Source organism: Aythya ferina, assembly GCF_964211825.1.
Source record: "Aythya ferina genome assembly, contig: HAP1_SCAFFOLD_103, whole genome shotgun sequence".
In the NCBI taxonomy this organism is placed as follows: domain Eukaryota; kingdom Metazoa; phylum Chordata; class Aves; order Anseriformes; family Anatidae; genus Aythya; species Aythya ferina.
In genome coordinates this window covers 387,501-404,742 of record NW_028181416.1, presented here as the reverse complement: position 1 = coordinate 404,742, position 17,242 = coordinate 387,501, and the positions used below count along the sequence as shown (strand labels likewise).

The following is a 17,242-nucleotide window of genomic DNA, read 5'->3' as shown; positions in this document are numbered from 1 at the left end:
AACTGAATGTTGTCTACCAACCAATGAAACTGTTTTGATCACAGAAAAAAATTGCTTTCTTCATAGGTTTGTTCCAAAAGGTTCTCTCAGTGAATATTTTCAGCATAACAACATCGAAGTTAATTAAAACAAAAGCACTAGTTCCTTGGGAACACTTATATCACAATTCCATGCCCAAGTAGCAAAATGATAAAATATTTACAGTCTGGACGTCCAAAATCATCTAATCCATCCGAAGTCTATTGTCCGCACACAGCATTTATCCATCTATATGTTTGACAGATTTTTTAAACTAGGGCTAAAAAGCACATCCTCACCCGTAGATCTTTGATCCGGGTAGTACTCGAAGGCATTGTTACAGATTAGATCGATGTCCTTCAGCTAGTCTCCTGCAGTGAGGTACTGGCGCGAGTCAATTTGAGTCAGAACTGTTGAAAGATCCATCGGCTCTTTAATCCTTGTGGCATAGTCAGGTACCTGCAGATCAAATACAAGCATTCAGAGGTTTTCTTAACCTTGCACACTGTCTACCAAAATTATTCTGAAGACTTTAAATAAACGACTTCCTAAAAACTCTGAACATTTGCGATGCATCAGAAGATGCTGAAATTAACCAGTTTGCTTCTCAAAAATGGAAGGGCTTTTTCATTTTTCATTAGAGCGGCCACGAGAGGACAACAAGAAGTAGGGAGGTCAGAAGCACGTGCATGGTAGAGAAGAAACACTGAGGGTGGGAGATTCATTTCACTTTGCTTCAGAAAATCACAACAGTGAAAGCTGAGCAAGCCATCCGGCATTCTCTTTGTTGTCGACATTGAGGAAAAGGTGCATGAATTGCACCTGTGAAGTACCTATTGCAGGCATCTACTTTAGAATGAGATAACTGGGCCCTGAGGTGCTCATTTCTTCCCTCAGAGCAGAAGAGGAGCCTAATGACCAGTTCAGATGAGGACATATGTATCTGTCTAGATTTTTCACAGCTCAAGAACCTAGGAGAAAAGGGGAAGAAAAGCCAGTGGAGGCCCACATGAAGACGACTTTGCTGATCCCCAGGTATATTCAAGTTACACCTGTCTTTGAAATATATGCCCCTAGTTTAGGCTTATCTCATAAATTAAGGAGAAAAAGGCATCTAAGCAGCCAATTGGAGGAAAAAGAAAACACACTGCACTTATGGTTGATTCCTATTGAGGAGTTCCAGATGAAACAGAGAACAGGATCTCAAAACTTATTTTTACAAACTGCTGCTCCTATTCCTGTTCCCACAGGAACTGACAGTCCAAGAAAGGGCTTTAGACTTCATTCAAGTAGTCCTGTAAATACTGTTTGTCATTATAAGGAAAGATCTCTGTGCTTTTCAGTGCTGTGACATGCCTACATATCAAAGCCTTTTCACGAGCAAACTGTGTTGGCATTTGGACTGGCTTTTTAGAATGAAACCAGGGCTTTCAGCAAATAATCCCATAAGAGACATTTGAGAGTCAGCAGAAGTAAAAGCACTGCCTCTGCTTCTTGCAAAATCCTAACAGTGCAGCCCTAAAAACAAAGTTGAACCTTCCCCAAAACGCTGAGAAGTACAAACACTGAGAAGTTACAGACACACACGGATCAGCACTACTTTACCTTCTGTGGGTCAACGGGCTTTGCAAATTCCCTGAAACGTCTGTCAGTGGCAAGTCTGTGAGTAACGTCCCTCAAGAAAATTCTAAGGTCACGCAAGGTATCCTCCTCTTCCTCCTCCAGCATCCCTACTTTTGTGGGGATCACTCTTGTGGCTTCTGAGGCTCAGCTGGTGGTGCTACAGGCAATGTCTTCCAATGTCCAATCAACTTCAATTCATCAGGAAAAATTGGCCAATTTACAGTACTCAAATACAAGCATATGACAAATTACTGACAGAAAATGACCACCAAAGCAAAGCCCAAAGAGCTAGTAACTTCGATAGGAAAGTTTTAGATGTACTTCTCATATCCTCCTCACCTCTTTTCTTTACAGGAGGCTTAGCCACTTCATTTAGAATTAGGTCCTCAGAAAAAGGCTGCTCTCTCTGCCCTACCAGGCAACTCAATATTGCACACTTCTCCAAATTCCGTATTAAATCATTTTTGCATCTAAAGCAGAAGGAGGAGAGACATTTCAGATTTAAGGCCACAAAAAACTCATCTTCTATTCCAAAAAGATGAGTACCTTTTCAAATTAATTATAACCTGAAGAACACAAACTGAAAAAAGTTATCTTCCTGGCCTTAAAAGGCTACATTTTCACAGGTTGGCACGGCAAATTCAAATATCACCTTTAAGAATCACCTGTAGAATTAAAGCTCGCTGAAGGGATTGTACGCTACACTGGTAAAGTAATGGCTTTCACCACATCCAACAGCGCCTCCTTTGTATTTACTTGCCTTGCTGCAGCCTTTACTTAGAACCTTTATGGCTATTGAGGGAAGAGACAGGCTTCAGCAGACAAGTGAGGGCTTTTTGCTGAGTTTTTATTTCTCTACCAAAAGGTGTCTGAAGTAGCTAGTACCTCTACGTCTTCCTCCATTTTCAAGTTCTAGTATTAAAAGGTAGGTGAGGAATTTCACTACTTATTTTAGAAGGAATTTACAGCCTGTACAAAAACTTCTGTGGGAACACAAGCACTTTCAAAGCAGTTGATAATAAACACGTCTAGGTAAGACCCGTTCTCTTCCCCCAGTGACTGAGACCAAATCATCAGAATGAGAACAGTGTGGTCCTGTTTTGGGCACCTTCCCTTAATGTAAACTCTCAGAAGTCAATGAAGTTCTGCACCTACTTTTACTACAGTTTATTTAGGATTACAACTAGAATTCGATTCCAAAGTTACTTTAGCAGAAATTGGAACTCAGCTTTCCAGCTTGGAAAGCTTTGGCCTATATGAAGAAAGAAACTGATTTACTTATTTTTTTTTAATCAAAGTGTTTCAATTCTCTACTAAATTGCATTATTAGCAGTTTACCCAACGTAGCATGGAATGGCAGACTGTCAGAAGAAATCTCTTCAGTAAAAACATCCTCTTGTAATTTCAAGCACTTCATATTCTTGACTAAACCACTTTGTAGCCATCAGAATTATTGTATTAATTTATTATTTGCATGTGTGAGAAGGGGGTGAAAGTCACTTGCTTGACTCAGAAAAAACCTTAAGCAGATGCTTTCACAGTATTCTTTTTCTCTAAGCAAATTTTAAGTGATTTGTTAGGGTGCCTGAGTAATAACAGCATGCATTTAAGAAAGCACAGCATTTTGATGCTGAAAGCATTCATAAATTACAAGACACTGAAGAAATAGTAAGGAAAGTATTGACAAATACCTCTTCTGGGAGATCTGAGTGACGTACATCAGACGTAGCAAGCAGCAAAACTGGCAAAAATGCTGGAATGTTAAGTAGTAGAGTTAGAAAAGTAAGTTTCAAGGCAGGTCCAGCGTTGTCCCACCATAAATGGATATCTGGGACATAAATTGTGCTTGGTGCTGTCTTCTGAGCATTTCGGATCAGCTAGTGAAAAGGAAAGCTTGCGTAAGAAAACTAAAACACGTACAAGAACCTGTTAATACATAGCTACATAGCCATCTGACTGCCCCATGAAATGAAACTACGTGAACAGAGTGGCAAGCATCCTTTCACATAAGGAATTTCTCTGTGCACCCTTTCAGATTATCAGTATTCGGAGAACTCTAGTCAGAAGATGGGAAGGATATATTCAGGCAGTGGCTAGACACCGTAGCTATATGGCCACAGCCACAATCATCGCATAACAAAGAAAGGAAATGTCCCTCTTAAGGGACACATCAGTATTCAGTCGTGTAACATGTCTGTCCTTACTTGTATGGCTCTCAAACGTTTCCACTAAAGGTAAAAATATTTTAAGGTAGTGATGCCAAACAAGAAAATGGATTTCCTGCCTAAAAGTAAAAACACCAAATCTGTTCATTTTTTCTAGTTAAAACCACATCACTGTGCAAATGAAGTGTTTTCTGAATGTTAATGCTTTTATTGCACATACTGCAACAGCACAAGTTGTGTATGTCCGTGCGAAAGCAAAATAAACAGAAGCCCCAAACCTCGGTTGCCTTACTAATATAATTTAGAAGAAGCCTACAAAAAGTAGCCGACATGCAGTCTGATACAGAGCCATCTACTGGGAGCACACAGTCTTAGGAGGCAATGAGAACTACTTTCTGGATCCCAGTGACATGAACAGCATTTCTTTCCACAAAGAGATGTTTATTAGCAACACCGCCCAGCTTCCTGAGCTGCTAGCAACAGCCTCACTGTAAAACTGGGTATGGAAAATGTGGACATGTACAACATCCAGATTGTTTGTGGTGCTGTCTAAAAGAAAAGGGGATTTTCAGACAGAAGCAAACATCCCAGCGCATTAAAACAAGGCCACCTCCATTACCAATTAATTTTGCTCACCTTACTTGCAACTCGATTGATCCTTTACATACAGTCAGTGAATCCGATGAGAAGAAAAAGAAAAAAAGGTACCTGTCCGCAGATTTCTTCTGGCGATGCAACGTTTGTAAGCAGAACAGAAAGGTCCAGGGTGTGAACGGGAAACTTCTCCAAAGCGTGCAACACCACGGGTGCCACGTAAGAAACCTGGCCGTACCCTTCTTTTCCTACTATTAGCAGACGGGGCTGGCGTGATGTTGGTTCGCAGAAAGCACTCCTAGAACAAGAGTTAAGAAAACAAGCTTATAAATGAGGTGCTGAATAGACACACAGATGTTCCAAGTAATTTTCCTATAGACTTTCTTTTCCCTCCCCAAATAATCCAAATGGCAGCGGTACATTAAATACATGTAAGATTTCCAGTTAAGTTATTCACTCATTCCAATTGTTTCACCTTCTTCCCTTGTGTTTCCTATTCTTTAGTAAACCAAGACTGCAAATTAATATCCCTGCAATCTTGCTTTACTTTATTATAAATTTATTATTTATTATATATTTATTATTTACTTTATTATAAATTTATTTTTATTTAAAAATAAATTGGTGAGGAGCATTTGTTTCCCCACTACAATCAGGCTGTACCTCTGCTGGCTTAAATCAAAGATGCTAGAGACTTAGCCTTGCTCTAAAGCACAGAAAATCTTCTGGACAGCACAGCAATAGAAACGGAGAAAAATAACTGATCCAGCTGTGACAACATGATCTAACTTTCCAACTGTGGGCTTGCATGACTTCCATACTAAAATATCACAAGATTAACACAACTTGGTGGCTTAACAAATAAAGACACCATTCAATTTTTTCTCAAGGTGTTTTAACAAGCCATTTCTCAGTTTTCTTTCTGCTACATAATTCACTACTGGTTTAACAATCCTGGAAAACAGAAGGGCAAAAGGTGGCAACACAAACCCATAAAGTTGGGGTATTTTTAGCTAAAAGGACAGACAGCACATTTATGTGGTCTTGAGTCTTTCAAAGAATGCCATGGATTAAGTCAACCTGTTCTGGTAGTCTACGGATCACTTTGGCTTACAAAGAGAAGCCTGGGCTTTTCAATTTGGTCATTCAGAGCAACTTCGTTACAACTTTAGTCCCTCCACCCTTTCTTCTTGTGAATACCAAGCACCCCTTCAACACACAAACTTGATGTTGCCCCTTCCTCTACCACCCCTCGCACTTTTAACAGCTGGAACTGTTCACAAAGACTCAGCAGACCTGAGAATTTAAACGTAACAGGGATCTATCTTTCTTTACCTGCTGAAACAGAGGCGTTTTTTCTCTGGTCCGTCAGGCATTCCATCTTTTAATTCATCTCCAGAAACCAAGCATGCATCGTCATCACTGTCAAACATATCATCTTGTAAAATAGGATTGAAATGCTCTGAAAGGCAAAAGAGGTTTGTTAACTTTCCTGAATAGCCTTTGTCTCTTTCTCTTCCATTAATACAGCTTCTAAATCAGTGCCAAAACCCTTTCTTCATTTGAGAGCACACACTGAAAGCTATTTCCTAGAGTTCAGCCCACCACAGATCTAAGGAGATGGCACAAGGCCCTACAAAGCTCTACTAAGTCCCACTGATGTGTACGTGTAAGGTACGCTACTCTTGGTGATTTTTTTCTCCCCCTTAGAATAAAGGAGATTACAAACACTTTCTGCAGTTGCTTAATAGCTAAAAAAGAAACAAACAAGACCATTTCTTTCTGGAGGAGGTTCCCACAATGAAAGCACAGGGATAAAGGATGTGATGGCCACAGAATTCCATTCATCTAGTAAGTATCAATGCTAATTGATCTCACGTGTATAGTACGATCCACAAACATTTAAATTAGGAGACTGGTTAAAAAGGACGATAGCTAAAACAATATTTAGCTTAGACCAGTTATACTTGTATCCTGGTTCTGACATTCTTCAGAAAGGAATTAGAAACATTGACCTAGAAATGCTTCCCCTCCAAAGATCTGAGTTTTGATTTTTTAAAGAAAAATAGGTGCATTATACTTCAAACCTCAAGTCAACCTCTACAAATGCTAATTATCTTAGCTGCCGTCAGAAGCAGCATGCTTCAGTAGAGAACGCATCTTCCTTTACTGTGTATTGAGTCATTCAGAGCTTCCATTTGGCATTTCAGTTTTGAATCCACAATAAAACCTATGTGTTATATTCCAGACTTGCCCAAAAAAAAGACACGCACATGCAAATAATAAAATTCTACCACCATTATGTCTGAAAGGTTTAAGTTGATTGCACAAACCACAAGTTTTTGCTTTAGCAGAATTATAAAGAAGTGGATGCTGTGGTTATACCTTGCTGTCGGTCCTCCTTTAGTGCAAGCTGTGCATGCGGGAAGATCTTCTGCACAACTTGTAAAATATTCTCTACTGATCTTTGAAAAAGTGGCTTGAAAATGGGTGAGAGTGCTTGTACGGGCGAAGTCTCGATCCTGTTTGAAGCTGGAACAACCTTCTTCATAGCCATGAAAAAGTCCTTTGCTTTTATTTTAATAGAATTAACGTCTAGTAGCAACTTCTCCCTACTTGCATAAATCTGAGGATAGCATCGGCGTAGAGAGCACAGCGCAGCTTCAGTACATAAAGATTTGATATCTGCACCACAGTATCCTAACAAACAAAAATCAAACGTTACATCAGTCAAGGCCCAGGTTTACAACATGCAACATTTAAAGAATTTGTAAGGCCAAAACCAAACAGCTTAACAGGGAATTCAAAGTGCTACCGCTCTGCAGGGAAGTTTCATGTTGCTCACTGCCTGATATCCTGCGCTTATGCAGCTGAAGCAGACTCCTCATCAAAAACTATACTCTTGAGGAAGATGCCCCAGAACCATTTAACGTTCTTAGACAACAAGAGGAACGACAACAAAGAGTAAATAGATGAAAGCATCTCACTCTGATTGCTATGAAGGTGTGCCAGCTGCCTCGTTGACTACTTGTGCAGCAAGGCACAAGAGCATGGGTACTGCCTGGTACAAGCTAAGGTTCTTTACAACTTGGTCACAAGCAAGAATCCGTTTCTGTTTCAGTCTTACCAATGCATTTCTCAGCTAGTTCATCAAGCAACATGTCCGGTGGCTGAGGGGTCCAGTCACGAGTATGAATCTTGACAATTTCTTTTCTAGCCTGGAAGCAAAATCATTGCATTTTAGCTTGTCCCAAGTTTTCCTTAAAAATACCAACAAGAAACAAACAAACCAAAAGGCAAACAAGTAAACAAAAAAACAAAACAGTCCTCCCTCAAAACCCCTCATCTATTAATACGCTTTTCTTACTTGCTCAACTTTCAAGTATTTTACAGTTATTTAATATACACTCTGCATTGTCAACCAGGAAATTGAATAGTTCTTATTTGTTATACTGAACTTTTTCTAGGAACCTACAGTGAAAGAAAAGGCATTTATAGCTTCAATAACAAGTTTCCAAACTACGAGACCTAAGGACCCAGAAGAAAATACTGTAATGAAAAATTTATCCAGAAACATTTCTTTGCTGTCCAAAAAACTTCTCTAAAACTTAGCAAGCTTTCATTGGGACAGTCTCATTACTTCATCACATTTGATTTTCAGTCAGTAAATTCACAGAAAGCACTTCTGGCACAATGCTTCCAATTGCTACGATTACTATAAAGAAGAAAAGAATTATGACTCAAACTACTACCACCGAGCAGGGGCACAATCAAATGCAAACACATCCCCTATTCATTCATAAGCGAAGGATTGAGACCAAAAACACAACTTCATGATGAAAACACCCAAGTCGACTAAATAATTAAGCAAACAGGTACAACTTGGGGAATGAAAGGTTTGATTATAGAACTAACTACTTGGTGGTATCATCCTGACCATATATATCCAGTACCAGATTTGCCCTCCATGGAACAATGCAGTGTCTCCACATATCACTCGTTTGTTCAAGTTGTCAATTATTTTTTTCCTATAAAGTTGGACTTTGCCATGGTAGCACTAACGTTGAATTTAAGTTCTCACCTCTTTATTTGGCAAGTTGAAGAAGAACTCTCTGCCAAAGCGTCCTGGTCTTTGTAAAGCAGGATCTACAGAATCCAGTCTGTTGGTAGCTCCGATTACCACGATCTCCCCTCTGTTATCTATGCCATCCATAAGCATCTGAAGAGTTGAAACAATGGAAATAATAGAAAAATATAAGTTTTACTTACTGGTTCAGTACATTTTGTTACATTCCACATGACTTTCTTGATGCCGGAATAACCTTCTTCCTAGTGGTCATTCAAAACTGGGAAAAAAATAGTCTACCAAGTCGGGGTTTTTTTTGATTTGATAATAAATCTGCAGACTGTTAAGTCATCAAGCACTTCAAGACTGTTTGAAATAATCTCTACGTTAATATAAAAGGAGTACCGCACACTTCTGCTCAGGAAGAAAATCACGGAAAATGTCAACTTTGATTTTAGATGTTGAATTTGTTGCAGTGAGATCTTCCTCATCGCATGATTCTCTTTGGATTTAAACCATATTATCTATGGAGAGACCAAGATTAGGACAAGAACAGCACAGAGTTCAGCATGAAGCCAATCAGGAGCTCAAGTTTGTATTCTTTGTATTCAACTTTACCCTTCTCTTGCTCGAAGGATCTGCTTTTTGAGTCTCCTTCTCTTCACTAGGAGCATGTTCCCTCTTGCTTCGGTAATGCTTTTTCTCAGTGGTTTTAGTCTCGTCCTTTGTATCTTGGCATCTCTCTGTAACAGCTGAGGAGGAAAGGTTTTTAGAGCTACATTCAGTGTCAGACTTGAGAGAGGAAGTTTGCCGCAATTTCTCACCAGGCTCACAAGACTCTTTGCCGTACAAAACGGTTTCTTTTGAAATGAGGCCACGTTCTTTTGATCTTCTTGGTTTCTCCTTGTCTCTACCGTCATCACATTGGTACTGGGCGAGGTATTCATCATTCCCAGGAGATTTCGGAGGGTCCGCGACACTGCACAAAATAAAATCACATTTCTCACTTCTGCTGAAGGACATGAATATTACGAGTAAAATCTTCCAAAGGCAAACAAACAAACAAAAACCTCCGGACTAAAGGAACGCTCGCAAAGATATGCCATTTAGAAACCTCTCCTGTGATTAGGACACCTTCTTCAGCTCCCAGAGAAAGTGCTTTTGCCCCTCTTGCTTCTGAAGCCATTGCACTAAAAAAGCAAACGCATCTGTCTCCCTCCACATGCTGCTCTGAATAAGAGCCAGAATATTCAAAGCCACTCTATTTGTTCTCCCCACATAGCCAAAAAAACACCAGTTGAAAGAGTTTTCTACCTCTCTCCACGAATTTACATTCACATATCCTATGACTGCAAAAATAGAAGGCGGGGCTCAGGAGGAACAGCCAGTGCTGGAAATGAAAAAAAGCAGCCTGTTTCTTCAGAGTCTTAAGCCTATGCTACTAGGAACAAAACAAAACAAAACAAAACAAGAGGAGAGGAGAACAACAGCGGGAAATTTACCTATTCTCCAGGTGTTCAATTGCAAAGCCTCCTCTGGAGGATCAACAGTTGTGAATTCAGTGTGCTTAGGAGAAATCAGATCTACATCTGAACCACAACTATTTCAGTAGTATCACGAACTTCTGTTACTCTGAAGAAGCAGTCAGCACCGTTTCTATGTTAGGAAAGAGCTGAACAGAGTCTGTTATTCACATCAAGTAGTCAGGCAGGTTTCTTCTTCTTCAGGCTGGGTTTCACTAGAACATGACTAGCCTGTAAGCCTCATGGCATCACCTTCCATCTTGACTGCTGAACCTCCTTGCTCCCTACTATCTTCTTTGCCAAGATACAGCTGTCCACATTTACTTTTCCTACTTGGCTGGACTGAATTTAAGAAGATCTTGCATCTAAGAAAGGGAACAAAAGCTGCTGCCCAGCAGCGTGTGGCTCAGGGAGGAGTGAGAAAGCTCTGTGCAGCCCCCAAGGTCCGTGCAGCAGGAGGCAGGAGGTGCTCCAGGCTCCCAGCAGCAGTTCCCCTGCGGCCTGTGCAGGGAGAGGCCCCTGGTGGAGCAGGCTGTCCCCCTGCAGCCCATGGGTCCCCCGTGGAGCAGATCTCCCCGCTGCAGCCCCCCTGTGGCTGGAGGAGCCCCCGGTGGAGCAGGTGGCTGTGGCCTGGAGGAGGCCGCGGCCTGTGGAGAGCCCCCTCAGGAGCAGGCCCCGGGCTGGACTGGAACAGGCTGTGCTGAGCCTGCTTTGCCCGTGACGCTCCTTGTGGAGCGATCTCCCTGTCCTTCTGGCAGCCCTTGAGCCCTTGCCAGCCTCTTTTCTCCCCTTGGCGTTGGAGGAGGGGCAGGGAGAGAGCGCTTGTGCTGGAGCTCAGCTGCCCAGCTGAGGAAAACCACCACGGCTCTGTCTTGCCGCTGCTGCAGCACGCTGGTAGCAGCCAGCACCGTCTGTTCTTCGAGCCTCAGCAAGCCCACAGCATCTTCCCAGAAGGGATCCCTTTCCTTCACGCCTCCAGAGGCTGAGGGCTTGTGCCCCGTTTGCAAGCGCTTTCTCAGTGCCCCCTTCCCCAGAGAAGGATCCCAGCTGCTTGGCTTCCCTGCCCTCTGCTGCCAGGCTCCCGCAGCTGCTATCCCAGCAGCGCAGCAGCCAGCTGACAATGTGCTCGCCTGGAGGACAGCTGCAATCTTGTCCCATGGCTCGCAGCTCGCCCAGGGATGGGGATCACCTGCTTCCTGCTGCTTTTCTCTCTGCTCTCCTTTCCAACAGCTTCCTGTGCCCTGGGATGGCCCTACCTTGGGGTAGGCTGCCTCGCCTTCCTCTTGCTCCTTCCCCTTCTTGGGAGGACTTTCTGCCCTTCCGAAACGAGATGACTTCTGCATGCATTCCTTCCCCTTGTGTGTATTGGCGCCTGAGACAGCAATGGGGTCGTCCCCGGAGCCAGCTCTCAGGGCCTGTGCCAGGCTTGGAGGGGCTGCAGGGAACATGCCAGGGGCTGGAGGGGCTGCAGGGAACATGCCAGGGGCTGGAGGGGCTGGATGTGAAGTACTATCAGTAAAGAATTTCTTTCTAAAATATATTAGAAATCTAACTTTTCAGTGTAAAGCTATTAGTCCATGTCCTGTCACTCCAGGCCCTGATAAAGACCCCCTCCCCAGCTTTCCTATAGGTTGCCTTTAAGTACAGGAAGGCTCTCAGCCTGGCACACAGTAAAAGTGATGGCAGATCCTTCACTATATTATTTGAATTTCACGTAAATAGAACAGACTATCAACTTACTTAGGAGAAGTAATACAATTTCAGAACTATTCAAAACCAAAGGCATTCCAAACTAAGTTTAAGTTCAGAGGAAATCCAAAGAAAAAACTAATTTTGAAACTAATAATCAGAGACAATAATCTTCTTCAAATGATAGATTTTCCTCCTGTACTGGGTAATATTGGTCTGTCTTTAATGCTCATCCAGACATGGCTTTGACACCGAGTATCTTGCTTTGCCTCTGCATTAAGTCTTCTTCTCATGTGAGGTAAATGTCCTGCTCTTATGGGATGGGCTTAGGAGACATACGCGCTGTGTCTCATGATGCTTGGATATCATCTTAATTCTGTGTGAAGATGAAAGGTCTCACTGCTTCCTGAACAGGGAAGTGGATGTCTGCAGATAAGAACCCTCTGTCTAATCTAGAAACATGAAGGAAGAAGTTTGCTGGATTGCAAGTGACAGTGAAGAAAGCCACAGGTGACATATCTGACTGATTAAAATGTTATTTAGCTCAGGGCATGGCTAATGATGTGGAGCTGGAATAGTTTGACGACTGTAATTACACTCACTATCACTGTTACTTGTTTATAGGATGGTAATGCCTAAAGGTCCCACTGGAGCCTGAAACAAGGTTGTGCTGGGTGCTGCACGTGCATATCTCAGTAGCGCTTTGATAGCTAGTGATACAAACAGACAAAACAGAGATTGAAAGGAGAAACGGGGGGACAGAGATAAGAAGATCTTCCTGCAGGTCATTTAGGGTATGAGCCAGGACTTCAGTGCATCCAGCTCTCTAGTGCTCTGCTGGCCCAGTGAGATGAATGGAAAACATTGCAGCCTTGGAAAAATAGTGCTTCTTCTAATTCTTTGGCCAGTTTTGATGATTTAGGACTGCTCTATTTATTTATTTATATATTTTATTTTTTCTTTTCCCCATTTGTGCTGGAGAAGGTGAACTTTTTAAATACCTATTCTGAATTCAAATATCATTTTCATTGTTATGTTTCTGTTTTGTTGGCACTATTCGTAATGACTTCTACCCTTCAGTGGAAGCAAAAGCTTATCATACCATAAAAGTGGAAAGGTCACAGAAAACTTCAGAGCTTTTGAAGAAAGCTGAGGAAAATCCATTCCCTGTTCTAGGCAGAGAGAGTGGCTGATTTCCAGACAGGTAAATGGGCAGGATAAGGCCACTTCATGTCCGCTGATGGCCAGTTGTATGGACCGCGAAGATAATGGACTAGCAGCACAAGAGACAGTGCCAATAATCTAATCCAATACAATCTATTTCAAGTGGTAGAGACCTGATACTCTACGACAATGTGAGGAAGACCAAACTGTCAGGCAAACTTTGAGATGATCATGTTCAGGATCTAAAACTCTTAAGACAAGTGTCAACACAGGAAGGGTGAAATAAAGGCATGAATGCCATACAAGTACTGATAAATCTCAGGAAGTCTGGAAACCAGGGCAAATGGATGGAATAAGATGGTGCTTTGTGTTAGCAAGAAGCAGAGGTTAGGGAAATGTTATGGGTCAGCAATAGAGTGGTTTTGTGCAAATCGCTGCTAAAGAAAGACAGCCTTGCTAGCCTGCTCTTTGCTCTTAGCTCCAGTCTACAGTTATCAGACACATAAACAATAATGGGAATTACGGGAGACTTCAACTTCCCAGCAAAAGACTGAAAGATGATTACCACTTATTCTCATACAGATATACTATGTGATGGATTTCTTCACAAAAGTGAAAAAATATAAGACCATTTTAGACTTGGCTCCTGTACGGGTTTAAATGTAGTAAGATTTGAATAAAGTCTGATCATGAGCTGACTTTTCTCATTTTACATTTCAAGACAGACAACACCAGGCTTAGAACGAAGGTTTTGAGGCTTACAAATGCAAACTTTGAAATCTAAGGAAATGAATCATTGAGTCTGACTAAGCATCTCTGGGACTGGAGTGCAGAGAAGGCAGAGTTAAAATTCAAAATTCAGATGGGAAAAAAGCAATGAGAAAAGGTACATTTCAGAGGTTAAAAACTGCAAAAATAAAGTACGAATGACCCAAAACCTCCTTCACGTAGGAAATTAAACAATAATAGTAAATGATACTTAAGCCACAGAAACCAGGGGGAACAAAGAGAACAAATTAGGACAGTTGCATACTCGAGGCAAAAATAGATCAAAAGTTAATGATGTCTCAAATGCTGCAAATCTTATTTCCTGCATCTAACAGCAACAACAATGTGATATTAAGGGCAGTGACAGGATTCCCATTGCAAATGAGGGTAGGGCACTAGGCACAACATCATCTGAGGTGAAATAAAAATCTACAGTGATTCAAGTGAAAAATGACAAGCTGATATCTACCTAGCCTATTAACAGCATTGGCACACAGAACAACAACTCAAGTAGGAAAAATACGTCACAACTGTGCAAATCAGGGATAGTCCCCAGAATGGGAGAGTAACAAATACACTTCTGTCCAGGAGAATGTAAAGAGTGATCCAGACAAGTGCAGGCCTGTTAGTTTGACATCAACGCTGGGCAAAGTTTTGTGGCAAGAAGAGATAAGACTAGGGAAGTAGCGGGTAATGTGGAATTTACAAGATAATTTATTAAAGCTAATTTGTTTCCAGAGAATTTAGTAGCTTGCCTTTGTAGGACCAGTGCTCCCCTACACAGGGGATGAACTACATCTATTTCACTTTCTGTGAGCTTCTGATACATTATCTATGGATTTGGGCTTTGGGGCTGCAAGTGAATCAAGGGAGTTTGCAATTGTTCACACTGTTCGAAGAGGGAATTACCGGCAAAGGAGAGGTTCCCTGTAGTGATTCTCAGAGACAGTTCTGAAACTGCAGCTGCTAAGGAGGCAAAGACTCATGGAGAAATGTAGGCTGGAAGGGAGCTCTGAAAACCCAACCTCCTATTCAGAGCAGAGATGACTTCAAATTTAGGTATGTTCAGTATGGACATGGTGGCCGAAGACTAAAAATTTCATATGAGCTTTGAGATTTCCAGGTGACATAAAGTTGGGAAGTCCTACCGAGCCTGAGAGAAGGATATCCCTTGTGATTGAAATGGTTCAGGTGAAGTGACATTTGATAATACAAAGTAGAGCCATGCTTAGAGATTCTCAACCAAGGGTGTTTTTTTTTGTTTTTCTTTTTTTTTTTTTTTTTTTTTTGTCATGTTTGCTATATGGCAGTCAGGAGTTTAAAACAAACAATAAAACAACAAAACCCCATGTTCATACACTGTTAACAGAAGAACTGAAAAAGTTAAGTGGTTATATGGTGTGTATGGCTATTCTTTTTTTTTTTTTTTTTTTTCTCCAGTATAAATACACCTGACAGGGCAGCCCTGCCACACATTTAAGACATGAGGCAAAATTCTGCCACTTGTATTCACATTGAACTTAGGAGGAAGTGTTCAGAAGACAGAAGGAACAAGTTGCCTATTGTGTGGAAGGGAATTAAAGGACATCATTCTGCTCAGCCAGATGCCAGTTGAGAGAAAAATATGATGTCTCTGTGAAAATGCATTTCTTGAGTAAATATCAAGGAGAATTAGGAAATGTGTAAGTTGGGAGATACATCTGAAATGATGATTGCAGTTGGCTTATGAGGAACTTTGGACAGGAAATTGGTAGAAACTTCCCATTTCAAGAATAAAGTGCACCATAGATATGAAGTCAGCATTCACCTAAAGAGTAGAGGCCAACTCAAAGCCCCCACAACAAAGCAGTGGACAAACCAGAACACTAACATGTTGTGGTCTAGAGTCACACAGATATACATAAGTTTACTATACCTAAACATCTGAGGGGTTCCTTTGAGAGGCGGAGGGCTTGTGCCCCATTTCCATTTCCACTCTCAGTGTCCCCTGCCTCAGAGAAGGATCCCAGCTGCTTGGCTTCCCTGGCCTCTGATGCCAGGCTACCAGAGCAGGTATCCCAGCATCGCAGCAAACAGGTGACAATTTGAGTGCCACAGCAGTCCTCATTGCGAGCTGGACGCTCAGGGCACTTGCGGCCACCCACCTTTGTGAGCTCCAAGGCTGACAGTGACTCTCTGCTGAGCTGCCACGGCTCTCGGGTGTCCCGGTGACAGAGCTTTCGGCGCTAAGCTGACTGCCAGGAGAAAAGGCTGCCGTGAAATGGCTGCTCCACAATGCCAGGAGCAAGGTCTGCTGGGCTGGGGGTTCACAGGGGAGCTCAGCCTTGGGCCTGGCAACTGCGCCTGGAAGCCAGGGACGGCCTTGGTGTGCAGCTGGACACCTGGGCCTGAGAAAGCAAGGTCTCTTTCCAGACACTTGGCACCATCGTCACCCAGTGGCTGTCTGAGGGGGACGAGAGAAATGCACAACATCTCTTCCTTCCCTGAAAAAGGGATGGATTTGGACCCCAAAGCAAGCTCCTTTCTATCAAAAGCATCACGTCCTCCTGTCTTTCTTGTATTTGGCTATGACTTTAGGAATCCCTGCAATCCCTGCAGCTGTGTCCCCTGCCAGCTTCTTGTGTGCCCCAAGCATCCTCGCTTGCAGGGCAGTAGAAGATGCAGAAAAGGCCTTGCCTTAGTGGAAGCACTGCCCTGCAGGAGCTCCAACAACCCTCTCAGCAGCACGCTGTAGCCCCCAAATGCCCTCGAAATGGCACATTTCAGCTACTGGGAAGGAAATGAGCTCGCTCAAGGTGAGCTACCCGCTCAAGGCCCAGGTGTCTGTGAGGCGGTGTTGGCAAGGAGTCCTGTTGTGTGAGTCCGTTCTTTGTGGGTGCTCCGTCCCCACAAGGCTTGCTTTTCAAGGCCCAGGAGAGTCTTGTGGGCACTGGCCTGGGGTCCCAGGCTGAGCCAGCTGCTGGCTGGCAATCAGGGAGGCTCGCTCGGTGTCTTGGCTTGGGTTTGCAAGGCCAGGCTGTGGGAGCGGGGGGCTGCAGGGGTGTCCTCTGTGAGGAGAATGCAGCAGCTGCCCCATGGGAGCTCAGGGCCGCTGCCAGGAGGCTCCTTCCAGGAGGGACCCACCAGCTGCTGCCCAGAACGCAGAGCAAAAGGATGATGTTTGCGCCTGGGGGAGAGCCCATCTAAGAAAGGGAACAAAAGCTGCTGCCCAGCAGCGTCTGGCTCAGGGAGGAGTGAGAAAGCTCTGTGCAGCCCCCAAGGTCCGTGCAGCAGGAGGCAGGAGGTGCTCCAGGCTCCCAGCAGCAGTTCCCCTGCGGCCTGTGCAGGGAGAGGCCCCTGGTGGAGCAGGCTGTCCCCCTGCAGCCCATGGGTCCCCCGTGGAGCAGATCTCCCCGCTGCAGCCCCCCTGTGGCTGGAGGAGCCCCCGGTGGAGCAGGTGGATCTGCCCTAGAGGAGGCTGCGACCTGTGGAGGACGCCCCAGAGGAGCAGGGTGTTCAAGGACAGGTTGGAGCTGGTGCTTAGGAACATGGTTTATTGGGTGACATTGGTAGTACAGTGATGACTAGACCGGACAAATGTGAAGGTCTCCTCTAACAATTGTGATTCTATGATACCTCCAGCACGTCCTCCT

The 17,242-nt window shown here is 43.2% G+C and overlaps 1 protein-coding gene and 1 long non-coding RNA gene across 2 annotated transcripts; both read right to left on the bottom strand.

The window, feature by feature from the left end:
* Positions 1-338: 338 nt before the first annotated feature.
* LOC311428622 lies at positions 339-3,516 on the bottom strand. Its single transcript, XR_014687796.1, has 3 exons — positions 3,333-3,516; positions 1,624-2,111; positions 339-477 (listed from the first exon to the last, which is right to left on the bottom strand). It is a non-coding gene; the product is annotated as an uncharacterized lncRNA (long non-coding RNA).
* Positions 3,517-6,756: 3,240 nt separating this feature from the next.
* LOC311428617 (ATPase family AAA domain-containing protein 2-like) lies at positions 6,757-9,548 on the bottom strand (the record flags this gene model as incomplete). The annotated part of the gene is made up of 5 exons (XM_084539980.1): positions 9,291-9,548; positions 9,085-9,218; positions 8,482-8,619; positions 7,528-7,618; positions 6,757-7,100 (listed from the first exon to the last, which is right to left on the bottom strand). The coding sequence occupies exons 1-5, from the start codon at positions 9,487-9,489 to the stop codon at positions 6,757-6,759; spliced, it is 906 nt and encodes a 301-aa protein (XP_084396106.1). The 5' UTR covers positions 9,490-9,548.
* Positions 9,549-17,242: the final 7,694 nt, after the last annotated feature.